This window comes from Mus caroli, unplaced genomic scaffold, assembly GCF_978045245.1.
Source record: "Mus caroli unplaced genomic scaffold, Mus_caroli_1 scaffold_13, whole genome shotgun sequence".
In the NCBI taxonomy this organism is placed as follows: Eukaryota; Metazoa; Chordata; class Mammalia; order Rodentia; family Muridae; genus Mus; species Mus caroli.
Genome location: NW_028227268.1, coordinates 44173039 through 44199753, shown reverse-complemented (window position 1 = coordinate 44199753; position 26715 = coordinate 44173039). Strand labels below are relative to the sequence as shown.

Genomic DNA, 26715 nt, shown 5'->3' with positions numbered 1-26715 from the left:
TTGTTTGGCACCAGCGCCTTCTGGGCTGGACTCCCCTAGTTGCCTGTGGGGTTGGTGCTGGGTATGTCTCATTCTCCAGGCTCCAGCTGGTTTCTCCCTAAGCTGCTGAGGAGTGAAGGGCTTGTGAGGCTTCATCGGGCCCATGGAGACACTTGGACCCAAGCTCTGGCTGCCCCTTGCTGATGGTCAGATCATTCATTCCCTGGCTGGCTTCATGGCTACACCAGCCCCAGAGGGATCGCCTTTGGTTGCCATTTGACCCACCCACATAGCTCAGTGTTGAGACACTGAGACCATCATTCCTACTTCTGGGAAGTTGTGTGTGTGTGTGTGTGTGTGGCGTGTTGGAAAGACCTGGGCTCAAAGCTGTAAGGGAGAATCTTATCTAATGGGAAGCCACTGTCTTTGATGAAGCTATCTCTTCCTGCCCAAACTGCAAGCTAGTTTCTCGGCTGGAAATCATGCAGGTGAAAGAGATGCATCCCAGGGAAAACTAAGGCCCACAGAACTGCACCAGGGCCCATCTGCCTTCCACACTCCTGCTTCACTGTCCCCCTGGAAATAGAAAAGTCTAAGCAAGAAGAGGCTTTCCACTAACCCCACTGCCCTGAGGCTGTGAGGGGGGAAAGGCTCCACTCTGGCAGCATGTGACCTTGAGCAAATCTAGAGAAAACTGGATCAGCACTCCCCCACATCTGTCTGCAAGGACCTAACTGGGTGCACTAGGAAGCACAGCTGTTGGATGCTCTGAGATCCCTCCAGCTCCATACATCCCAGGATGAGATGCTCAGTGAAGGATGAACAAACTGGCTGGATCTTTAGCCTCTGAATGTCCCTAAGCAGTTCGTAGCTCCCTAGAGACGGGTGGGTGCTGAAGAGTAGGGATCTCCCTGACTAAGCCCCAATCTGGGGGCAGCAGCTATAGCTCAGCTAGGTAGAATCCCTGAACCCATAGACCATGCGAGTGTGGGCTGCTTGAAGGGCTACTGAAGAGCCTGTCTCAAGATCAGTGTGGTCAGCCATGCTTAGCAGAAGTTGAGGCCCTCTGTCACCACATAGTGTACTGTCTAGCTAGAGGAGGCTTGACACTTTTGCTATCCTGGCTGGAACATAAGGCTGTGCTCTGGTTCCCCAGGAAGATAGTAGGGGACAGATCAACAGAAGGCCAGGCAGTGGAGGTAGTAGTGACTTGTGCCCCAAACAAGAAAAACCGGAAACTTCTTGAGTACTGCCCACAGGGACCACGGGAGAGCATGGGACTGAAGACAGACAGAACATTTCCTTAGGGTGAACTCATACACTGTATTGTCATTGAATTTGTCATCAAGGATACCATTCCATCTGCCTCACCTTAGAATAGGATGTGGGGTTTTTCCTGGTGACAAAACTGCAAATAGTCACAGCCAGAGGCCAGCCATGACCCATGGAAGATGGACGGTAGGAGAAAACTGTCCCCAGGCCTGGAGAGAAAGCCCTTTGGCTCTCTGATAATGTGGGCCAAGGGCAAGTCACCTGGCTAGCCTCAGGAGAGGTGTGACCCCATGGCCTCCAGAAGACGACAGCAGGGTGGTGCCAGCTCTCTGAGCTTGAGCCTGGGTAATGGCAAGAGCCAGCTTTCTTGCCTTTCTTGTCTAGTGGAGGGAGGGACATGGGACAATCCTGCTCAGTTATTTCTGTATGCCCTTAGCTCCACCTTTTAGTCAAGACCCACCCTGCACTGCTCAGTTCTTTGTGGCCAGGGAGAGGCAGCTACCAAGTGTGGGCCACAGCCTCTTGGATGAGTCTCAGGAGAACAGATCTGGACACTGCAGTGCTGGGTACCAGGACTAAGGCAAGATCCTGAGGCTGCCACCAATAACTTGGGGGCCTGATCCCATCACTCAGCCACTCGGCCCTGTAAAACTGGAGAGACAGGACTGGAAAAGGCTGTTGTGATGATTGGGGTGTTTGGAATGGCTGGATTGGTGAGGGCTCTCTTTCATCAGATCTCCTGGGAATCTGAAAAATGCCCAGGCGCCTCCCAGGTGGCCTGCTGTGAATTTTGACAAGATTCCCAATGGATTTGACATGCTTCGGTGGGAGAAACTGCCCCAGGAATTAGCCCTTGCCTGTGAATGGCTTGCTTTTTTCCCCATGGTGCAGGTTCTGCTCAGGCCACTGGTGTTGTTGGGGCTTCCCTGAGCAGGTGGGTGACAAGCCCTGTGTGGGTGAGGAGCTGGGGAAGCCAGATGGAGCAGGCTAGGCAAGAGCCTTAGGCACGCACAGAGGTTTGGGCTAGGGTGAGCTCTTATGGCCTCCTCGCATAAGCAAAGGACCTTTTCTTGCACCAGGAGGGGCAACAAGGCCAGGCAGAGGGCCGGTTCAGCCACACCTGACTCCCAATATGCCAAAGGAGGCTGCCAGAAGTCTAGAAGGGGTACCAGGTAGTTACAGAGCAAAACCATGAGGCAGGAGGAAGCCAGGTGAGCCTGGGTCCAGGCACAATGTGAGTAGATAGCCTTGGGGGATTCTTAGCCCCAGCTTCCTCCTGAGCACAGGTTTGGGGATCCAGGTGTTGTATTGACCCTTATGGGAGACTGGCAACCTCACCTTACTCAAGCTGGCTGCTCTCAGGTCAGGAGATGGGGAAATGTCCTTCCTCTGTCTTGGGTGTCCAGAACTAAGCAGGGACATGGTTCTGCATGGGAGCTGAGACCTGATGGCAGGGCCTGACACAGGAGTGTCCTCTCATCTAACCTGTGCCTGGCATCTCTGGGTTAGAAGTGGGCCACAGGGTGGCAGCTGGGAAAGCCATTGCCTGAGAACAGTCTGGTCTGCCTCAGTCAGGGTGGCATCTAGAGGAGCTATTCCTTTAAAGGCAGGGAACTGAATCAGGAGTCACAGTAGGGCGTGGGAACTGGGGACAGGTTAAGGCAGACCCATTGGCGTAGCTCCCTCCAAACTGGTATCCGAGCCGGCAGAGGAGTCCTGAGAGGGACGGCCCTGCAGGAAGCGGATGATCTTCTCGATGGTGGCCTCCTGGTACTCATGGGACCATCTGTGCACACAGAGGGCAAAATGGGTCAGAGGGTGGGTAGAGGCCTTGTGGGCCTGGGCCATTTGCTTCACCCAGGTGCTGCTGGTGGTCTGGGTCACACACACACACACACACACACACACACACACACACACACACACCACTTACTCTTTAACTTTCCCTTTTTCTTTTTTAAGAGCAGGGGGCTTACTTGATGCCGTTGAAGGTGAGTACAGCCTGCATATCCTCAGGCAGCGCCTGAGGCTCAGGCCACTCAAAGCCATCAATGATGGGCACAATGTTCTTGCCACAGCTTAAAGCAGTCACAATCTCCTGAAGAAAGAAGAAAGAGAAATCTGTTTGTGTTTCATCTTGAATGAGCCCTGCAAAGGCCCATGCCTTGGATGTTCTATCCTCAGTGAGATGGGGAAGTGATGGAGACTTCAGGAAGTGGGAACTAAGTGGATAAAGGAAGTAATGTGGGGGTGGGGTGGGGTGGAGGTGGGAAGAGGCTTTCCCTTTCCTACTCTGTGCCTCTTGCCCACTGTGAGTGTCCTGCTTCACAGCAGGACTCAACAGGGCAACAGGGCCAGTGGCCATGGACCAAAAAGCTCAGAAACCACGGGCCAACGCAAATCTTCCTCCCTATTGATGTTCTTGGGTGTTCTGTCACATGGTGGATATCTGATCAACACAAGACCCCACCCCCACCCCCATCCCACACGGCAGCCCTGGGGTCAGGCGGGTATGAGAGGACCCTTAGCCTGAGACTGAGTCGGGGGCAAGACACTGGTTTGAGGATTTACCCTGACTTCTCTCAGCTTTCACACTATAGAAACCTTTAGTCTCTATCCTAGGACAAGCAGGCCTGAGTGTCTAAAACTACTGGAGTCCCCCTGCGTGTGCTTTTACCATTGCAATAATCCTAGCCAGAGGTTGGGCAGGGAGAGGTGGCCTAGAGAATTTCTCATAGGCGTTGAGCACCAGAAAGGCCAACCACGGGCCGAGGCTTAGGACTCTGGAGGCCCATCTACTTTTTAGGAAGGGCTACAGAATGCGTTCAGTCCCAGTGGCCACAATTTCATCAGTCACGGCATCTAAAGCCTCCACAAGATCCCTCAGCAGCAAGGTCTAAGGAGCTTCCAGGGTGGTACATAGACCAGAGAGGCAGAGCCCAGGGAAGTGATGCCCAGAGAGCATCAAAACTCTACCACTGTGCCTCTCTTTTTTCATCATTTCACAGATAGATTTGCGTGTTTGCTTGTCTGTCTGTCTGTCTAGTGTTAGGGGTGGGGAAAGGAGACAGCCAGAAAAGTGAAGCTGCTCAAACTATTTGGAGCCCAGAAAATCCTAAGTCCAAGATGTTGAACACTGTGATATTTACACTGTTGGGTTTTGTTTTGTTTTGTTTTGTTTGTTTGTTTGTTTTTGAGACAGGGTTTCTAGATCAGGCTAGCCTTGAACTCAGAAATCCACCTGCTTCTGCCTCCCAAGTGCTGGGATTAAAGGCGTACGTCACCACTGCCCGGCAAGTTTTTGGTTTTGCTTTGAATATGGCTGTGAGGAGTTCTTCCCTCTTGGAGAAGGAATGTAACTTGTATCTTATTTTGCAGGAGCCCTCAGTTAAGGGCTCTAAAGAGACATTGGATGTTTTCAAAGAGATTGGACTTTTAAGTTTTGATTTTTATTTTATTTTATTTTATTTATTTATTTATTTTTTTTTTTTTTTGGTTTTTCGAGACAAGGTTTCTCTGTGTAGCCCTGGCTGTCCTGGAGCTCACTCTGTAGACCAGGCTGGCCTCGAACTCAGAAATCCGCCTGTCTCTGCCTCCCGAGTGCTGGGATTAAAGGCGTGCGCCACCACACCCGGCTCCTGGGAAAAGGAATCTTAACTAAGAAAATGTGTCAGTCAGATTGGCTGTAGGCAAGTCTGCCGGGCATTTTCTTGACTAATGATTGATCTGAAAGGCTCAGACCACTGGAGGCAGTGCCACCTTGGGCAGGTGGTCCTGGGTGGTACAGGACTGCAGGCAGAGCAAGCCAGTAAGCAGCATCCTTCCATGGTCTCTGTTCCATCCCTGCATCGGTTTCCCCTGATGTGGACCTGTAAGCAAGTAAGCTTCCCAAATTGCACCTGGGCATAGGACATGGGTCCCAGCACCAGACAGGAAACAATGACAGATGCCACCACCACCCCTGTTAATCCAAGGTCTCTGCTTTAGTTAGGATTTCTGTTGCTGTGAAGAGACACCATGACCATAGCAACTCTTATATTAAAAAGAGCATTTGGTTGGGGCTTGCTTACAGATTTAGAATTTTAGTCCATTATCATTTTGGCGGGAAGCATGGAGGTGTGCAGGCAGACATGGTACTAGAGAAGGAGCTGAGAGTTCTACAAACCAGATCAGTCAGCAGCAGGGCAAATGAGACCTGAAAGCCCGCCCCCACAGTGACACACTTCCTCCAATAATGCCACACCTACTCCAACTAGGCCACACCTCCTAAGAGTGCCACTCCCCATGGGCAAAGCATTCAAACACACAAGTCTATGGGGACAATTCCTATTCAAATCATCACAGCCTCTCCCTGGCCTGGAGGTCACCAGTACACTAGACTGGCCAATGAGCCTCGGGGACCATTGTGTGAAAAATCTGACTTCTCATTTCTGGACTTGACATGTCTCTTAGAATAAAGTTCTATGTCCTTGTTGGTGTGTGGTGGCTCACGCCTTTAATCCCAGCACTCAGGAGGCAGAGGCAGGTGGATTTCTGAGTTTGAGGCCAGACTGGTTTACAAAGTAAGTTCCAGGACAGCCAGGGCTATACAGAGAAACCCTGTCTCGAAAAACCAAAAAAAAAAAAAAGTTCTATGTCCTTAATGTGGCTCACAGACCCTGTACAGTCAGCCAGAGTCCACTCTCAGACTCCACCCCTGCACTGTCCTTTTAGTCAGAGCTTGCAGCCTGTGCAAATTCCCATGGGCTCTGCTGCTCATGAAACAGTTACAAACTTTAACTAATTCAGGGGTAATTGTAATTCAGGGCAGGGGTCATGCCTGCTTTTTATATTTCCTATCATCTCTCACAAAGCCCTGCTCACAGTCAGACCTTTTTTTTTTGGGGGGGGGGTCGAGACAGGGTTTCTCTGTGTAGTTCTGGCTGTCCTGGAACTCACTCTGTAGACCAGGCTGGCCTCGAATTCAGAAATCCGCCTGCCTCTGCCTCCCAAGTGCTGGGATTGGAGGTGTGCGCCACCACACCCGGCTATAGTCAGACCTTCTTAAACACTGACTGGACAGATGAATGAATGAATGCAGCAATACACACAGCAGTCGGGGGCTGCATTATGAAATAAAAAGATCCAGGTTCGCAATGGTTATGAATGCTTAATTTTGATTGTTGGCTTTATTGGGTTAAAAAATACTCAGAGGGCCAGTAAGATGTCTCAGCTGGTAAAGGTGTGCTTGCCACAGAGCTTGTCACCCTGAGTTCAGTCCTTTTCATAGTGGAAAGAAAGAAGTGACTCTACAGAGACACACACAAGGACACACACAGAGACACACAGAGACACAGACGGACACACACACAGATAAACAGATTAACCTAGGCCATCGGGGAGGTACAAACTCTTGGCTATGTCTGAGGATGTTTGCAGTGGGAAGGAGTTGAAGAGGGACAAACTGCCCTGAATGTGGCTGGCACCAGCCCATGGGCTGGGGTCCTAGGCTGAATATAAGGGCAGGGGGAGAAGAAAGCCAGTTAAATGGCAACCTCCCTACTCCTCCTCATCCAGAGATGAGAGCTAGCCCCTTCCTCCTGCTGCTGACAGGAGCTGATCTTGCCTTCTGGCTTTTGCATCCATGATAGATGTAGCTCTGGCCTCATGAGTCACAGTAAACCTTTCCTCCCTCAAGTTTCTTTTTGTTCAGTATTTGGTTACAGCCTTGGAGAAGGTAAGGAATATGCGGGACACAGGCTCTGTGACCCAAGACAAAAATAATGGGCTTTCAAAGTCTGTTTTCTAATGTGTAGAACAGGGTTAATGACAATTGATGACCTTACTGGGTTGTTGTGTGGAATAATGGCTACATTCTACAGCCAGTGATTAGAGTGGGATCTAGCACTTAAAAACTGGGTATATTTAAGGAGCAGTTTAGTGGGGTGTGGTGGCTCAGGACTGTAACTTAGAACAAGAGAAGACTAAGGCGAGGAAGATTGTGATTAGGGGCTAGTCTGGGCTATGCACAGCTATATCTCATCTCAAATAAATAAATAAATAAATAAATAAATAAATAAATAAATAAATAAATAAATTTAAAAATGAAACAATGGGCTCCTTCTTTGTAAAGTGCAGAGGGCAACGCTGCCCCACAGGCTATTCTTCTGGGGACACTACTCACTGGGAATGTTGACATGGTAAGCACTTACTGAATGGATTTTGCCTTCCAAGGGGGTCCTCAGGGATGGGACTTTTTAAAGTGCAGTTCACTTGTGGGTTTGTATATTGATTAGACATTAAACGTGGCTTCCAGGAAGGCAGTATGAAAACCAGAGACAATTAGGCACTGCAAACAACCAAAAAGGATGACGAGTTTTCAGGACAAATTCCAAGGAGCAAGCCATACCTACCACTTGCCTGAATGCTCTTCCTCAGCAGGCCCAGTGCTGGAGCGTGGGAAGAGAATGTATGTAGCATTCACCCAGACTGGCCTCCTGGAGCCTTGTCATCGTACCGATAATGGGAAGAAATGCCGAAGAGCGGGGAGTGCTTCTTCCAAGTCCCTCAAGCATGCAGCCCCAAAGGGCTCCAGATGAAGCCTTCAGAGTCCAAGCCCCTCCCCGGCTGTGTCATCCAAGCTCTGCTGCCTTTGCCAGGCTCCTGAGAGGGTCCTGGCCCTGCCACTTATTGGGGGGAGTTTTGGGTATTTGTTCCACCCAGAGTTACACAGAACCAGAGACAATGCAGTTGGTCACCATCCAGACGTACAGTTCGGTCAATAAAGACATCAAGTCATGGTGTAACTCGGGGATAGGAAGCAGATGCATAGCAGAATCACACATACTCTGTTCACTCATTGGCTCAATTATTCCACTAACTCTTCTAAAGTCCCTTTTGTTCTATGCACAGTGTTAGGCTCCAGGGATATGGCACAAGCACAGCAGGCCTGAACTGGCCGGACACTCATAGACAATTCCCATCACCCCAGAAGGTTGCCTGTCACCTACTCAGCATCTTCAGTCACATTCCTGGAAGACATCTTCCTGGTCCCACGTGCCCTCCAGGAACCAGACTCTAGATTCAGCAACTTTTCCATAGCCTCTAGGGCTCAGCCCTCTTTCCCATGGCCAGTCTGGACGGCACTCCGCGTTTATTCTCACACACACTGCCCTAGCACCTCCCCTTGTATGGTGGCTAAAATTGATTTTCAACTTGACTGGATCTGGTGTTACCTAGGAGACAAGCCTCTGGGCACATCTGTGAGGGACTACCTAGATGACGTTAACCCTATGCCTATGATGAGGGATCATCCTGGTGGGTGTCTTAGTTAGAGTTTTACTGCTGTGAACAGACACCATGACCAAGGCAACCCTTATAAAGACAACATTTCATTGGGGCTGGCTTACAGCTTCACAGGTTCACACCACTATCACCAACGTGGGAGCATGGCAGCATCCAGGCAGGCATGATGCAGACAGAGCTGAGAGTTTCACATCTTCATCTGAAGGCTGCTAGCAGAATACTGGCTTCCAGGCTTTTAAAGCCCACACCCACAGTGACACGCCTACTCCAACAAGGCCACACCTCCAAATAGTGCCACTCCCTGGGCCAAGCATACACAAACCATCGCAGTGGGTTCACTGAGGCAGGAAGATTCATCCTAAAAGTGGGTGACACCATTCCCTAAGCTTCAATCCCAGGCTGCTCAGAAAGGAGGAGGTTAGCCAAGAAGCAGAATTCATGCTCTGCCTCCTGACTGCAGATGGAAAGTGACAACTGCCTCAAGCTCCTACTGCCCTGCCTCCCAGCTATGATGGAGCGTGATACTCACCTGCAGGCTAAAATGCACCCTGTTGTCATTGACTCACTCTGTCAGGATCTTATCACAGCAACAAGCCAAGAAACTATCACATCTAAAATGGACTCTCTGCCTCCTAGAGTGTTGTGTGCAGGCTTTACCTCACCTATAACACACACACACACACACACACACGCACACAGAGAGAGATAAATGTAATTCTTGGGTTCCCCAACCCCCAGTAATGTCACAGAACATGATACAGGTCCCAGGAAAGAGCACGGGCTTTAAAGTCAGATTTCAAACTCCAGCCAGTCTGATCCCCACACAACAAGCATGCTGCCCCTCTGACCTTCAGCCTAAACTCAGGTCATCATGTCTGTGACATCTTTTTTTTTTAAAAACTGTATGTATATGTGTGTGTATGGATATTTGTGGGTACCTTCAGAGGACAGAAGGGGGTGTTGGATCCCCTAGAGAGGAAGTTATAGGAGGCTGTGCACAGCCTGATGTAGGTGCTTGACCTCCAGCCTTCTGTAAGAGCAGCATGTGCTTTTAACCACCAAGCCATCTCTCCAGCCCCTAACTAGCATTCTTAAATTTCTCAAGGTCTGCCTCCTCCATGAAGCCTACCCTGATTATCTCAGCCCTGGCTTAGTGTTTACATTAGTCATTGTGGGCATGATTTTACATTTTAATTAATTAAATTTTTAATTTTAATTTTGATTTATTGAGACAGGGTCTCACTGTAAAGCCCAGGCAGACTTCAAACTCACAGACATCCATCTCTGCCTCCCAAGTGCTGAGATCAAACGTGTGCACCACCACTGGCCTGGCTCAAGTGTTCTTTTTCCATGCATTTTTATCCCTCCCTGACATCACTGTACAACCTTATAAATGGATAAGACAGGTCAGTCATTCCTACTTTGTAGATGAGAAAACCAAGCTGGGATTGATCACAGCCAGATGTGCAGACTACAAGGGACGCGGGAAAGCCTCGAGCTTTCCACCCCAGGCCATGTTTCAGCACAGACCCCGGCCAGCACCTACCTTGTGCACCCAGTCCTTACATTCATGGTCCTGCATGCACTTATCCAGCGCCCCAGCAGACAGCACCAGGACAAAATTGCGAGCCGCCATGACGCTTTGGATAAGCTTGTCCTCAAATTTGCCGGCTTCCAGCTTCTCCACGTCGATGAAGACGCTGAAGCCATGAAGCTGCAGGTGCACCTTCAGGAGGCTGCGGGGTGGGGGGTTGGGGGAGAGGGTCAACACTTTGGCGGCCTGGCCCCAAACCCCAGCGCCAAACCCGCGCGCCCCTTCTCACCTGGCCAACTGGGACCCTGAGTTCCTCCGGTAGCTGATAAAGACATCTGGGGTGTCTCCACTGAGCTTGCCTCCAGTACAGGGCAGCGGGGAATGTAGCATTTCTGGAGCCAAGGAAAGAGACATGGAGGTGAGGGTGACCCTTCCCTACTGCTTAACATGGGGTCCATCATCGTGGAGACTTGGTCCTCGTCTACTCAAACTTCTCAGGCCAGTCTGGGCAAAGTGACCTGATTCGGAAAAGGCTGTCATCTCTCAGCAAGCTCTGGGCAGGAAAGATCTGAGCTTTAGGGACACTGACGCGAATCTCTAGCCGTACCTTCCTTCTGAACTGCAGACTGCCTTAGCCAGTTGCCCACAAACACTCCAAACTGAGCCTACGTTAAGCCCCTCCCCCTGGTCCTTCTTCCTCCGTCCTACTGGAAACCCAGGCTTCTGCCTCAGCTCCTGCCTAACATTTTAGTCGGGAAATGCCGGTACTCCTCAATTTATAGTAGTGTCCTGAGACACCCACAGTGACTATAAACTCCTGCACGGGAAGGTGTATTGACTCCACCTCCTAGATGTCCTAGCTTAGCCTAGCCTACCTTACAGGGCTCCCAGAGCAGCTGCTTTAGTCTGCAGCTAAGCAAAAACATCCAATACAAAGCCTGCTTCACAAAACTCTAGTTTTCTGAACGCTGTGATGAAAGTGAACGTGTAGCTGTGTTTCATATCACCACGAAGGGGAAAAGCTGCAGACTAGGCACAGTGGCATGTTATCCCAGCACTGGGAAGTGGGGGCAGAAAGTTCACAAGTTCAAGGCTAGTCTCAGCTCTAAAGCAAGTCTAAGACCAGACTAAACCACACAAGACCCTGTGTCACACACACACACACACACACACACACACACACACACACATACACATACACAGAGCTAAGTAAATGTAATGAAGTAGGATAACAAACTGCATGGCGAGGGAACTCAGCTCAGTGGGGCATGCTTGCTTCTCACGTGCAATATGACACACATACACAAAAAAAGGCAACAGAGCATGGAGAATGTAAAGTGTGCATGGTGGTCCTGCCTGCAACCCTGGCCCTGAAGAAGGGAGGAGGCTGGAGAAAGGGGATCTCCAGAGCCAATGGTCACCCAGCTTAGCCAGGTAAACTCTGAATTCAGTAAGACCCTGTCTCAAAACAAAAACAAACAAACAAACAAAACAAACAACCAAAAAACAACAACAACAAAAAAAAAACATGTGGTTGTGGTGGCCCACACTGCAATGCAGCACTGGGAGACAGGCAAGGTCTCTGTGAGTTTGAGGCCAGCCTTGATCTATTTAGTGAGTTTCAGGCCAGTGGGGCTGTCTCAAAACAAAGAAACAAGCAAATAAACAAAAACCCAGTACCGCCGGGCGTGGTGGCGCACGCCTTTAATCCCAGCACTCGGGAGGCAGAGGCAGGCGGATTTCTGAGTTCGAGGCCAGCCTGGTCTACAAAGTGAGTTCCAGGACAGCCAGGGCTATACAGAGAAACCCTGTCTCGAAAAACCAAAAAAAAAAAAAAAAAAAAAAAAAAAAAAAAAAAAAAAACCCAGTACCAAGCAATAGAGGAAGAGGACACCCCAACATTGGCCTTTGGACTCCTTTGGACTCCACATGAACACACATGCAGACATACAAAGAAACTACACACACATAAAATAACAAAATGAAAATAAAGAAAACAAAATAGGCCGGGCGTGGTGGCGCACGCCTTTAATCCCAGCACTTGGGAGGCAGAGGCAGGCGGATTTCTGAGTTCGAGGCCAGCCTGGTCTACAAAGTGAGCTCCAGGACAGCCAGAGCTATAAAGAGAAACCCTGTCTCGAAAAACCAAAAAAAAAAAAAAAAACAAAAAAACAAAATAGAAAAAAAAAGACCTAAAATAACAAAATGAAATAGCAGGCTGTGGTGGTGCACGCCTTTGAGCCCAGCAATCAGGAGGCAGAAGCAGGACGATCTCTGAGTTCGAGGCCAGCCTGGTCTACAGAAGGAGTTCTAGGACAGCCAGGACTACATAGGAAAATCCTGTCTTGGAAACCCAAAATTAATTAATTAATTAATTAATTAAAAAATTTAAAATTAGAACAAAACAAAAATGAGGATTTCATGGTTCTTTATATTCCAGAATAGCAATTATTTTTGCCTTAGAACCTTATTTTTCAAAAAGAAAGAAATCTTAGCCGGATGAGATGGCACACACCATTAGTCTCAGCTCTTGAGAGGCAGAGGCAAGTGGATCTCTGAAGTTCAAGGGCAGCCTGCTCAAAGCTACACAGAGAGATTCTGTCTCAAAAGAGAATGAACACCAAGCAAAGAAAGAGCAATAACAGAAGGGGTCCTGCAGCTACAGAAGCTGCAGCTTTCCTCAAAGCAGGGAGACAGTCCCTGGCGCCATGGAGGTGCGGAGTATGTTCTGGCCTAGTGGATGGATAAAATGAAGTGGACTCATCTTCTAATAATATCCACAATTAACACCCACACACTTTTGTTTATCTAGGATGCAGAAAAAGAAAAATAGGCTCAAATCCCAGTTGTCATTTAATGGCTTTTATAACCTCGGGAGATGTATTCAGATCCTTTCGTTTTCATTTTATTATCTTTAAAATTAAAACCTAGGATGGAAACGTTCGGTCTTTTCAAAACACTGCCGCCAGGTTTAAATCCCAGCACTCAGGAGTAGACAGAGGCAGGTGGATTTCTGTGAGTTCAAGGCCAGCCTGGTCTACAAATAGGACCAGGACAGACACAGAGGATCCTTGTCTTAAAACAACAACAAAAACAAAAACAACCAAAAAACCAGCCAAACAGAGTGGGGGCAGGGAGGAGATCTTACATTTATATATTCATGGGGTGGGGTGCCACACTGGGAAGGTCAGAGGGCACCTTGTGTGTCTTCTCTCCTATGATGTGGGTCATGGAGCCTGACCTCAGGTCATCAGGCTTGGCCACAAAGTCTTTGCCCACTGAGACAACTCATCAGTGCCAAGAGACTCATTTTATTCTTTTAAAGGTTTTTAAAGTTAATTTAAAATACTGAACTCCCACAACATAGAATAGTAATAAAATAATTGGGTTATCTGCTTTGTTTTGGTTTTTGAGACAGGATCAATTTATATAGCCCTGGATAGCCTTGTACCCATATGTATGTCAAGTTCACCTTGAAGTTTCAGCAATTCTCCTGCCTCCACCTCCCAGGTGCTGGGGTTACAGGTACACACCTCAAACTCAGTGCTGAGATTATATGTGAAAAGCTTACTACAAGGTCTTGAGAGATGACTCAGAAGGTAAGAACACTGGCTGCTCTTCTAGAGGACCCAGATCCAGTGCCAAGCACTCACATGGTGACTCACAACCATTTGTAATTCCAGTTCCAGGGGCTCTGATGCCCTCTTCTGGTTTCTATAGGAAGCAGAAGCTCATGAGGTATACATACATACATACATACATACATACACATGCTCATGCACACAAATTAAAAAAATCAATCTTGGGCTGGTGAGATGTCTCAGTGGGTAAGAGCACCCGACTGCTCTTCTGAAGGTCCAGAGTTCAATTCCCAGCAACCACATGGTGGCTCACAACCATCTGTAACGAGATCTGGCGCCCTCTTCTGGAGTGTCTGAAGACAGCTACAGTGTATTTACATATAATAAATAAATAAATCTTAAAAAAAAAAAATCAATCTTAGCCGGGCAGTGGTGGCACATGTCTTTAATCCCAGCACTTGGGAGGCAGAGGCAGAGGCAGGCGGATTTCTGAGTTCGAGACCAGCCTGGTCTACAAAGTGAGTTCCAGGACTGCCAGGGCTACACAGAGAAACCCTGTCTCGAAAAACCAAAATAATAATAATAATAATAATAATAATAATAATAATAATAATAAATAAAAATCAATCTTTTAAAAAACATGACTGTGATAGCCTGGGATATATAGTTACTGACCCCTAAGTGCTAAAGAGTAAATTATCCAGTGAAAATGAGTCAGGGAGAAAAAGGAGCAGCCACTGCCCTAGGTTCTGCTGGGACAGACCACCAGAACTCAGACATTGTAAGCTGTTGGATTCTGGGATAATTCTAGGATTCTTGCCCCCTTAACCCCACCTCAAACCACAAGTGCTCCACCAATAGTACCCATGTATTATCCTTCCTGTCCTTGCTAAAGCTGCCCCTGCCTGTCCTTCCTGTTCTCCCTGCCCTCACACAACCCTCAAAGCCTGGACAACCCCTCCTCTCCAAGTCTGAACCTGGGTGACCAAGACAGGCAGTGATTCCTCTGGGCTGCACACGGGTCCTGGGAATGCTTCCTACTGTGGCCATCTGCCGATTGTATACCTCCTTACTCCTGTTCTGGTACCCATTTCCAGTGGAGGACTCCTTATGAACAAAGGGAAGCAGACTCATCTTTACATCCTCAGAGCCCAGTCTAAACCAGTCAGATGCTCCTTGTCAGGGGAGGCTCTGCATCTCCAGCGTGGTCCTCCTCTCCCTTTCAGGATTGGAACTGGATTGGGTTTCCCAGGTGTGCTCACTTACCTCTGGCTGCAGAGAGGATGCGCGTGCGGTGCACCCCCAGGCGGATGCCACAGTCCTCCAGGAGCTGCTGCTCTGACACGCGGTGCAGCAGGGAGCGGTCTAGACCGCAGCTGACCAGGCCATAGGTGTACTGGCGGAAGCGAGGATCCAGGCTGCCCAGCCAGTCCGCTAGGTTGCTGCGGTCGCAAGTAGCGTAGCTGGCGAAGGTCTTGAGCTCCGTGAGCTCCCTAAAGAACCTGCCCAGGAGATAAAAGTCGATGCAGTTCTGATGCTAAGGGTGCTGAGGATGAACAAACAGGGCCTAGATAAGACCCAGTTGGATTAGACTGGCTGAGCCTCCTTACCTCTTGCGAGTGATGCTTGACTTCATGCCTAGGTCTGCCTGGAGTTCTTCATCTGTGAGTCTTAGAAGCAGGTCACCATCTACCTGCTGCTCCTGGGGGAGGGGGAGGTGTGAGGAAGGCTCTCCCCATGACCCCAAGATATAAAGGGAAGGATAAGGAGGTTGTAGTGAAGACTGATGGGACCCCGAAGGTGGCTGAACGCGGGTTTCCCACCCCTAAAAGGCCACCTTGGCGCAGCTGGCGTGAGGCCTATACGGCACCCGGACGCCTGTGCTCAGGACACCCGCAGAGGCCACGCGACCCTCGGGGATGCGACCTTTCTGTGTAGGGGGAGGTGGCTGCCCGCAGCTCTACCCGAAATTTCTCGCAGTACTGGGAGAAGCCGATCTGCTGTAGCCAGGTCTGGACCTCAGCTTCCTTCCAGCTGGCCACGCAGGGCAGGATGCGCCTTGGCACCTCCTCGCCCAATAGGCGCAGCGCGCGCTTGGCCAGCGCCGACGTGGTGCCATTCGTAGAGTAAGAAACCAGGCGTTTCAGGCTCTGGATAGCGCCGATGTCGCTGAACACCTTAGGAAGTAAGATGGATAAGGGCGCCTGAGGTTTCCAGCTCCCCAGCTGCCACCAAACGTGTCCAATCCCATCTCCTGCCTCTTCTCACTAAAGACCCACCAACTGCCCTAGCCTTCGTCACTAAGTCACCTCTCCCACCCCCGTCCCCACTTCTGCCATGTATTTACCCTCCTGAAACTCTTTTTTTTTTTTTTTTTTTTTTAAGATTTATTTATTTATTATATGTAAGTACACTGTAGCTGTCTTCAGACACTCCAGAAGAGGGCGCCAGATCTCGTTACGGATGGTTGTGAGCCACCATGTGGTTGCTGGGATTTGAACTCTGGACCTTCGGAAGAGCAGTCGGGTGCTCTTACCCACTGAGCCATCTCACCAGCCCCATTTTTTTTTTTTTTCTCCTGAAACTCTTGATTAGGACCTCCAACTTCCACACCTTTACGCCCTAGGATAAAGTCTGTAGTTCTCAATGTGACCGCGAGATGGCAGCGGACCCCCACACTCCCAGCTCCCGCATCTGTGGTGTTCTTTTAGCCTGACTGGAACCCCACTACTTCATGGGAATCCTGATTGGTCAGCAACCCCTCCATGCATTTCACTTTGATTCCTCCATAGTTTGGTCCACACCTCCAGTTGGTCCTACTACCACACTCTGAATGTCCCTGTCACTAGATGACCATGGTGCTTCCGCTGGACTAACAGTTGAGGACATGTCTTAGTCACCACTGGAGCCCCATAGCTATGATGGAGGATATGGAGTAGAACTCAGTATGTCTTTGTTGCTCAATACTGTGTTCATTTGGCCTTGGTGAGAAAGAGCTGAGAAAGCTAACAGCCAGCTTTGCTGCTTAGTGCAGACCAGGGATCCCCCTCCCTGTTCACCACTGTCACCAACTCCCAAGGGACCCCAGTGGAATGTAAAAGAGATGGACAGTGTAGTGACAGTGTTAAACCTGTCCTGTTGTAAGACAAAACCCCACAAGCTCTTTGCAATGAAACTCTCACTAATCCCATGATAAGGACAAGAGACGGTGATGTGGTCCAACACCCTCAGTTTTCCAAAAAAGTAAAAACATGGCCCAGAGGAGGGAAGCCAGCTGCCCAAAATCACACAATAAGTCAAAGAAGTAGGAGATGGATGCTGTGGTTTAGATCTTGGGCATGGGGACCCTCTGTGACTCAGATGACCAGTATTTAGCTGATACCCTGAGGTCCTGCTCTGTCTCCAGCAGTTATCTCTTTTCCATCCTCTAAGTGACATAACTGTCCACTGAAGCTTCCCAACTGGATATCTGCTGGGCACCCCAAATTCAACACGACCCACTGGTCTCCCCCTTCCCTGCGATCTCTTACCCAGTTTACCTCTTTATATTCATGGCCAAGGGCACCTTCAACCCCTGCTCTCTTTTCTAAGCATCAGTCCTTTATCTGCCCACACCCCTCCCTTCTTCCATGTTCTTCTTCTCTTTCTGCTTTGTTTGCCTGTTTGTTTTTGAGACAGGGTTTCTCTGTAGCTTTGATTGTCCTGGAACTCCCTCTGTAGACTAGGCTGCCTCTGAACTCACAGAGATCTGTCTACCTCTGCCTCCAGAGTGCTGGGATTAAAGGCTTGCTGTACCACCACCTGGATCCTTCCCCCACTTTCTCAGTTTGCCCCCCCCCCCCAATATCCCACAGCAGCCTAGAGGTACCCTTGTCACATCCACGTTTATAGCAGCCTGGTTGATCTTTGTAAAACTCGAGGCTCTCAGGGGCTGAAGGCGTGGTTCCCTCGGCAGTTTAGAGCACTAGCTACTCTTCCAGAGGACACGGGTTTAATTCCCAGCTCCCACAGGGTCACTCACGCCTGTTTATAACTCCAGTTTGAGGGCTTCTGACACCCTTACATAGGCACACATGCAGGCAAAATATCAATGAACATAAAAATAATTTTTTTAAAAAAATCAAGGATCAGGCTGGAGAGATGGCTCAGTGGTTAAGAGCACTGACTGCTCTTTCAGAGGGCCTGAGTTCAATTCCCAGCAACCACATGGTGGCTCAGAACCATCTATAATGGGAGCTGATGCCCTCTTCTGGATCTGTCCGAAGGTAGCAACAATGTATTCACATACATGAAACAAACAAACAAATAAATATTTTTTTAAAATTGAGGATCTGCAGGACAGTGGAGGTGCAGGCCTTTAATCCCAGCACTCTGGAGGCAGAGGCAGGCAGATCTCTGAATTCAAGGTCAGCCTGGTCTACAGAGTGAGTTCTAGGAGGGCCAAAGCTACACAGAGAAACCCTGTCTCAAACAACAACAAAAATCGGGGATCTCCTACTTTAAAAGCTCTCAGTACCTTCCTCTTATTCCCAAAGGCCAAGTACAACTTTGAGTCTAACCTTCAAGGGCAAAATGACTGGTCTCTCTACCTTCTGCCTGCCCCACCTAATTTCGTGTAATTTTTTTTTTTAAAGCCCTGGCTGGCCTGGAAATCTATGCGTAGATCAGGTAACCTCAAAGTCACAGAGGTCTGCCTGCCTCTGCAGACATACGACCCCACCCTTGGGTATGCTTCACTCTATTCTTGCAAGTACTCCAAATTCCAGTTACAGATCATTTCCTCTGAGAAACCTTCCCAGACTCTCTCTAACCCTTGAGCTTCCCTTCTCTAACATCAGTACCTTGGTCTTTCCCTGTAGGCTCTTGATGGCAGCCTCTGCGCACAGGTAGAATGCTCCTATGCACTGAGCCTCCAAACGCGACGAATCGAGCAACAGCACCAGGCTCTGTAGGTCGTCTGGTCCACGACCCTGGCTTGTGTCACTGGCATCCACCAGACAGCGGGCGAAGCGGCCGGGGTCCAGCGATGCCACGAGCGGCTCGACAAGCGCCAATGTGCCGGAGTGCTCGACCTCGCGTTCCACCTCCTTGTTGGTAGCCAACACCGCCACCGCCAGGCAGGCGTGCAGCCGCAGCAGCTCGTCCTCCTTGGAGAAAGCGAGCGGGAAGAGCCACTCGGCGGCGCGCTTCTCCACCATGCACCGCTGCACCGTCTGGCCCCCGTGCAGCGCGCAGTTCGCCAGCGCAAGAGCGCAGTGGCGCAGTAGCGCCGGGTCTGTGCGACGGCACCAGTACAGCACCGCGTCGAGGCCTCCGGCCGCCACCAGCCGCTGGCACGTCTCCTCCGAGTGCTTGAACATGTGCTCCAAGATGCCCGCCACGCTTCGTGCCAGTTCCACAGGCTCGCGCTCCTTCGCCAAGTTCAAGATCACGCCTAGGCCAATGCGCGCCACGCGGTCCCTGCAGAGAGACAGAAGGAGAACCGTCGTGTGGCTGCTGTCTCCAGAGCTTGACTTTCTCACGGAGGCCTGGCCTGATCTCTGGGCCTTATGAGTGTGAGTCATGACAGAATTATTACCCTTTCTGTTCTGATCCTGACTTCTGTCTCTGGTTATCAGGAAGCACTAACCTGGCTACAGCCACCATCTTCTCTACCCTCTCTCCAAACACGGTTGAATGTTTTCAACCCTATGGTCGGATCCTGAGCCTTCCTGGGTCCTTCTCTTCTGTTTTCTAATAGCAAACTTAGGTCACCTCATTTCTCGACTTCAGTCTCCTCAACTCATGAATGGGAAAATAATACATATCTTATAAAAATATTACTAGGGCTAACACAATATTCCATAGAGGTTGGAGAGATGTTCTGCCATTCAGAGTGCTTGTTGCTCTTGGCAAAGAGGTCCAGAGCTCAGCTCCCAGCATCCATATCGGGCGACATGGCTCACAACTGCCTGTTACTTCAGTTCCAGGGAACCTTTGCTCTCTTCTGGTCTTGGAGTGCACCTGAACACACAGGCACATACACATATACCCACAGATGAAAATAAATCTTTAAAAAGATAATCCATTAAAAAGTGCTTGGGACAGAGCTGTCACATAGAACCCAGCAGATGTGAATTTGTCATTTGATGTATTACTAGAAGTGCACCACCCTTAACCTTGCTTTTGAATGATTCCCCCCTTCACATTCCGTGACCAGTGTGTGCTCATTCATTCACTCGGTTGATGGTTTTTGAGGACCTACTGTGTGCCCAAGTTGGTACTAGAGAGGCTGATGATAAAGAGTGATTAAGCCTGACTGTATCTTACTCAGCCCCAGCAAATAAGGCCAGTGATGAGCAAGCAACCAATGATTGCACCAGCTCACAGTAGAAAGGCACTATGCTAGCAAACTAGATGATGTCATGGAGGAGGGATGGATGTGTCTAAGAAGATTTTTATCTGGGAAATAACATTGAGAAACCTGCCTGCAAACAGTTAAGAGAAGAGCCTAACGTGTGTGTGTGTGTGTGTGTGTGTGTGTGTATGTGTGTGTGTCAGAGAGAGAGAGAAAGAGAGAGAGAGAGAGGCAGAGAGAGAGGAGCCAGGGCAAAGGTTTTGACACTGCGGAGCCCCCCTGTTTGAGGAAGAGAAAGGAGACCAGAGAGAAACACAGTATTGAACATCAGCAAAGAAAAAAAGAAAATCAGGAAGGGATTTACTTAGAGTATGTGTAAGTAAATATTCAAACCAACCAAATGCATGAAATTCAATAGAAAATGGGCAGAGTCTTAGACAATATAAAGGAGAAAGTCTAAACTATTAGCAAACAGGAGACACTCCAACCTTCTGAGAGTCAGAGGCTGGTAGTCAGAATAAACATTGCCTGGTAGGTGGGCTGACACAGAGGGCTGGAAGGTTGTGAACTTCTTGAAGCACTGTGGGAGGGGTGGCCACTGGGTCAGTTACTCTGAGAAGCAGGTGATCCCTTCTAAACAGAGTCCAGTTGAGGGCATATCATAAAGGCGTTTAACATGGTACTATTTATGAAGAAGGAAGTTGGAGCCATTAATATCAATTCCAGGGGTTATTGGAGAGGGGCCCACTCACAAATGATTGAGTAGGTTTCTAACATTGTAACACGAAGGATCTTCTTTTTTTTAATTGTTGTTTTTGTTTGTTTCTAGACAGGGTTTCTCTGTGTAGCCCTGGCTGTCCTAAAACTCACTAGGTAGACCAGGCTGACTTTGCAACAGTATGTAACATGAAGGATCTTATGACCCTAACACAGAGTTGGAAAAAAAAAAGTACTACATAATACAGCATCATTTATGTAAATTAAAAACGTCTGCACTCAAAACAAGTCTGAAGGTTTTACCAAGCTGGACACAGTAACACAAATCTATAACCTCAGCTATTCAAGAGACTGAGGCTACTCTGAAAGTGGTGACTCAGGCCTCTAATCCCAGCACTCCAGAAGCAGAGCTAGGTGGATCTCATGAGTTCCAGACCCTACTATAGAGTGAGTTCCAGGACAGACAAAGCTACACAGAGAACCCCCATACACAAACAAACAAACAAAAGAAGATGAGAATTGAAAGCTCAAGGCCCGGACTACATAGTGAGTTGTTGTCTGGTTTAGGCAACTTACAGAACTCTTGTCTCAAATAGACAGACAGACAGACAGGCAGGCAGGCAGGCAGGCAGACAGGCAGTCTGGGGAGGATGCAGGTCAATGGTAATGTTTAACATTTGTAAGGTCCTGAATCCAATCTGAAGAAGAAGAAGAAGGAGAAGGAGAAGGAGAAGGAGAAGGAGAAGGAGAAGGAGAAGGAGAAGGAGAAGGAGAAGGAGAAGGAGAAGGAGAAGGAGAAGGAGAAGGAGAAGGAGAAGGAGAAGGAGAAGAAGAAGAAGAAGAAGAAGAAGAAGAAGAAGAAGAAGAAGAAGAAGAAGAAGAAGAAGAAGAAGAAGAAGAAGAAAAAGAAAGCAAAGTCTCTCTCACCAGATACATGAAACATTTGGTGGTGCTTAGGGATTAGGTCAGAAGGATGGCTGGGGCATGAGCCAGGAGAAGGGGATCTTCCATTGCAGACACAAGTGCGTGCATGGGCATGCAGGTTTCAGAGAGCTGGTACCCCTAGGGAGTGAGCCACACTACAGAAGAGGGTCCAAAGAAAGGGTGGGGAGAGATAAGCCCTAACAGCCTTCTCAGCTCCCTCAGGGTATCTGTACTTTATCTTTGGAACAAGCAGGAGGCCACTCAAGAGCTTTGGGGAAGGAGTATCCAGTTCTGGTTTAGGCTTTAAGAAACTGGCCACTGTGAGAAGGATATGCCCGAGGCAGATCCTGAAGGCCAGCAGAATAGCAAGCAAAGTGCCATATTCCAGATAGGGGCGAAGACTTCCTGTCTCACCTAATTCAACAAAACAGTGACTTCCCCTCGTCAGGTTACTTCCAATGACTGACTTAACCAGTGACAGAACTCTTGCTCTATGGATGCCGCAGTGACCACAGTGCCTGTAACTTTGTGGACAATGCAGAGTTTGGCTAAGTCCTGGATATGGTGTTAGTTCAGCAAAGGTTTGCTGACCTCATCACTCAGCCTCTCTATAGCCAACCTCCAAATGGCCAAACGGGTCTGAACTATCCACCCTGCATTCTGGAACTCAGGCACTCCCTTTACCAAAGAGGAAAGCTAAGGTTAGAGAGACACCATGGCATGGCCAAGGCCACAGAGTTTCTGAATTTAAAATCCTTCATCTTGACTTTGGACTAGGTAAACTCCTAGGCTATCCGGGTTGAATGTGTGTAAGAAATCATCTCAGGACTGGAGAGTTGGTTCTGTGGTTAAGAGCACTGGCTGCTCTTCCAGAGGACCTGGTTTCAATGTCCAGACCACACAAGGTGGCTCGTGATCCTCTATAACCCCAGTTCCACAGGTTCTAACATCCTCTTCTGATCTCTATGGGTACCGCACATACATGGTACACAGATATACATGCAGGCAACACATTCATACACATAGGAAAATGAAGCCATCTCATCTAACACATTTTCAGAAGACTCACCCAAGGTCCAGTGAAATGAAGGGCTTACTCTGGAACATGGGTTCACAGCTGGAAACTTATTCTGACCTCTAAGTCTTAGCCTCCAGGCCTCATCTTTTCCTATGCCCAGACACCTTCCTGAAGTTAAAGTTGTGGATAGTTGTAAAAACTGTAAATTCACCTCTTAATTCTGTTCTCTGAGATTGCGGGTCTAATGCAATGGCTGAAATCTTTGGGGGTTCACAGGTCTAGTTTCAAATCCCAGCTGCCAAGTAAGAAACCATTTGAGTACATACATACATATTTTTTCACATACATATATGTGTGTGTATTTATGTGTGCAAATGCTTGTATATGCTCCACCCCTCTCTGGAAGGAGATACAAAAAGCTTGTTCAGTAGTTTTCCTCCACAGGAGAGGATTTGTTGAGAACTTTTATCATTATACCATTTTTTGTACACCTTTGCAAGTTTTGAATTGTAATGTGTAATAGTTTTCTTTCTTTATATTAAAAATAGACTCCTTTATTATTCATTCAATATTCTAGAGGAAGCCATTTATCTTCCTCAAAGATATGTTCACTATATTCATTCTGTCCCCCTGGTGGGGTGGGCTGTGATTTTAGAGGGCTGCTAGCTAGGCAGTGCCCTCACTGGGTATTATGGGACCAGAGTTGAAGATCCCTACACTGTTGACAGTTCGTGGGTGAGAGCCAGTGAGCTAGGATTCTGGGAAGTGGCTGCAGCATCACCCTGGGGAAGTCCAGAATTGCCAGAATGGGATGGCAAAAAGAGGCACCGAGGAGGCTGATGGATGGAGAATAAACACAAAGCCCTCGCGTGTTCCCTGCTTCTCTCCCTTCCAGTCTTGTCCCCATGAATGAAAGCAGAGTCCCTGGGTTTCTGGGGAAGGAGCATGAGGGATAGCGGGACTTGTGCCCTGTCCTTGGTCCTGAAAAGGCATCCTTACGTGTTTGGGGACTAGTACACTAGACAGAGGTTACTCTCTCAGAGCTGTCAATAAGTAAGGATGGTCATTTTCATTCCTGAAAACATATCCGTGTGTTTGCATCATATTTCCGGCACCCGCTTCCCACAGGTACCGCCAGTTCAAGCTTCCTGCCCATACCAAGCCAACACCAGCCAAACTGGGCTCCAACACACTCAGCAAGCACCATTTTCCAGTTCTCCATACTCATGGCCTATCCCAGTCAGGACAGTGGATATTAGATGAGAGGGGTTAAGCAAGCAGAAACCTAACTTGGATCTCCCAACCTAAATCGTTCTGTTTGTGCATTTTTTTGACAATTGTGTAATTTCCACATATCAAAGGTGATCAAAAATGCCAGAGAAAACACGCTGTGATACTTGTGAGGGCTGAGTGCTGAAAGTGACTCTTCTAAAAATTCTGAGCTGAGAGCCTGAGATTTTGGTGAAAATTAGTGTGACAGCCTGTTTTGCTCTGGCACCAGAAGACCGGGAAAGTGGGCCCTCCAAAGGCTTCATAATAGTTCAAGGGAGGTCTCAGGAGGTAGGCAAAGGAGAAGCAGTCAAGCACAGTTTCCCATAGGAAGGAAAGATATCTCAGTTTTCTCTGCCCCTACTATTTCGTCCTAGCCAAAACAAAAACAAAAACAAAACAAAACAAAACAAAACAAAACAAAACAAAACACCAAAAAACTTTCTGTTCCTGATCAGACGCTGCAGAATGAGGTCATGGCTGCCCTGGTGAGAAGGTAACACAGAAAGACACCCAGATGCAGGGGAGAATTATGGGCTTAGGGCAAAATCAGCAATGGGATACCATCTCCAACCACCTTCACTGCCCTGGCCACCCCATACCTCACCCCACTCTCCCTCACCGGTTCTCAGCCACCAGGATCTGCTCCAGCAAGCGCGCGGCCTGCACACGGGTCTCTAGCTCCGGTGCCTGAAGCAGCCGCAACAGCAAGTCGAGGCCACCATCCAGACGTATAGCATCGCATAGACCCTGGGCCACCTCGCGGCCCACGGCCGGCAGCAGCCAGGCTTCCTCTACCAGCTGGAAGACCTCGGCGAGGCCCGCGCCCACAGCCCGCGCCGCGCTTGCCTGTTTCAGCTCGGACAGCGCCTGCTGCAGCTCCGGCAGCGAACGCTCCAGGGCGCCTTGCACCTCAGTGCCCACCCCGGGCGACACTTCGCGAGACCCACGACCGCCCGCAGCCCACCATGGGCTGGCGCCACCACTCCGATCCGGTCCGGGCACTGTCAGCCGATCGGCGCCCGGCCGTGGGCCTGACATGGTGAAGAAGCGACACAGTTTGTAGGCGGAGAAGAGCAGCGTCAGGACCATGGGCGCTGGGCAGCAGGGGACATGCCAGGCCTGGAGGGGCGGGGCCTGGCAGAGAGACCCCGGCCTTGGGAGGAGAAAGAAAAAAAAAAAAAAAAAAGCAAACCGGATCCGGTAAAGGTGCTGGGCTACAAGTGTAGAAGCAGAGGGAGAAGGGCAGTTCGGGGACTCAGCGACTTAGGAAGGGCATGAAGGGAGAGAGAAGCATGGACCAGACGCGGGAGGGTAGAGATGCAGGTGCCCGGAACAAAGCGCAGCTCCAGTCTAAGCACGGCGGAGCTGAGATGCTCAACAGCAACACGCCTCTGAGTAGCGGAGTCAAGGATTTGACGCCCCGCCTCTAGGTTTCACGGGCTCCGCCCCCGACGCAGGCGCAAGCCCTACCCCAGGTCTCCAGCCACGCCCACACCTGGCTCCGCCTCCTCTCCCTAGTCTCCCCTTGGCGGTGTGCAAGTTGTTGTAGAAAGGGCTGTAAAGAGCTGTCTTCCATTTCCCACCGCTCGCCGGCCCCCCATAATGTGGAAGCAAGCTGGCTACATGTATCCACGTCCCCTCCGGATGGTTAAAGAATCGCAGTTGAGAATCTTAAAGCCCTTTAATGCCGGTTTCCACTTAGGCTTCACGCGTCTGTAGGGAGTAAAATTTAGTGTTTCATTTTGCCGTTGAGACTACTGCCGTCCATAGAGAAGAGACACCAAAGGTACGCTCGCCTGTGATTACAGAACAGAAAACTTAGGGGCTTCAGAAGTGTGCCAGTGCCTGGAATTTGGCCCAAAATCTGGCACTCTACACCAGTGAGCACTTTCTTTATAGAGAAATCACACTTAGTATGTGAGTCTAGAAAGTATGCCCAATGAGTCCATTTTTTTTTTTATAAATGAGGTCATTGAAGGTGTGGCCAGGGTGGTCCCCTGAGGATCAATGGATTAGTGGAAGCCTCAGGAATGGGCTCTGGGACTGGAAAGATGGCTCAGCCGTTAAGAGCACTTGTTCTTACAGAGGACCTGGGTTTGATTCTCAGCATCCACACGGCAGTTCATAACTGTTCAAAACTCCAGTTCCAGGGTATTCAAAGCCCTCTTCTGACCTCCATAGACACAAGGCATGCATGTGGTGCACAGATGCACATGTGAGTAGACACTTATACACAAAACATAAAATAAATAAATTAAAAAAAAAAAAGAGCCGGGCGTGGTGGCGCACGCCTTTAATCCCAGCACTCGGGAGGCAGAGGCAGGCGGATTTCTGAGTTCGAGGCCAGCCTGGTCTACAAAGTGAGTTCCAGGACAGCCAAGGCTACACAGAGAAACCCTGTCTCGAAAAACCAAAAAAAAAAAAAAAAAAAAAAAAAAAAGAAAGAAAGAAAGAATAGACTCTGTCTCACTACTTCCTATGCTGTGACATCCAGCTTAGAGAGAACAAGGAGAGGCCAGAAATGAAGCTTTGTTCTTTTATGAGAAGAAAAGAAAACCTCCCCCAAAGTGCTTGCCAGCTCTCCCCCACCCCTCCTTCTTGCCCCCAAAATCCAGATTCGAAGTGGAGGTAGGATGGGACAAGCACCTAGTCAGGCAGGGATGTGCCTGATCAAACAGTAAATCGATAACGGCTTATGGGAATGAGTTGGAAGCTACTCCAGGCATGAAACGTTTTGTCTGTTCTAGCTCACGGAATCTCTCAACACCTGATGAGGCAAGGCACCATGGTCCCATTT

The 26715-nt window shown here is 49.1% G+C and overlaps 1 protein-coding gene across 1 annotated transcript; it reads right to left on the bottom strand.

Annotated features, from left to right (window-relative positions):
- Nucleotides 1–16: 16 nt before the first annotated feature.
- Nucleotides 17–25306, bottom strand: Sarm1 (sterile alpha and TIR motif containing 1). Its single transcript, XM_021177112.3, has 9 exons — nt 24538–25306; nt 18492–19110; nt 15615–15827; nt 15261–15352; nt 14917–15152; nt 10359–10461; nt 10082–10271; nt 3228–3349; nt 17–3037 (listed from the first exon to the last, which is right to left on the bottom strand). Exons 1-9 carry the CDS (start codon nt 25005–25007, stop codon nt 2908–2910), a joined length of 2175 nt encoding a protein of 724 aa, XP_021032771.1. The 5' UTR covers nt 25008–25306; the 3' UTR covers nt 17–2907.
- Between the last annotated feature and the right edge of the window lie 1409 nt (nt 25307–26715).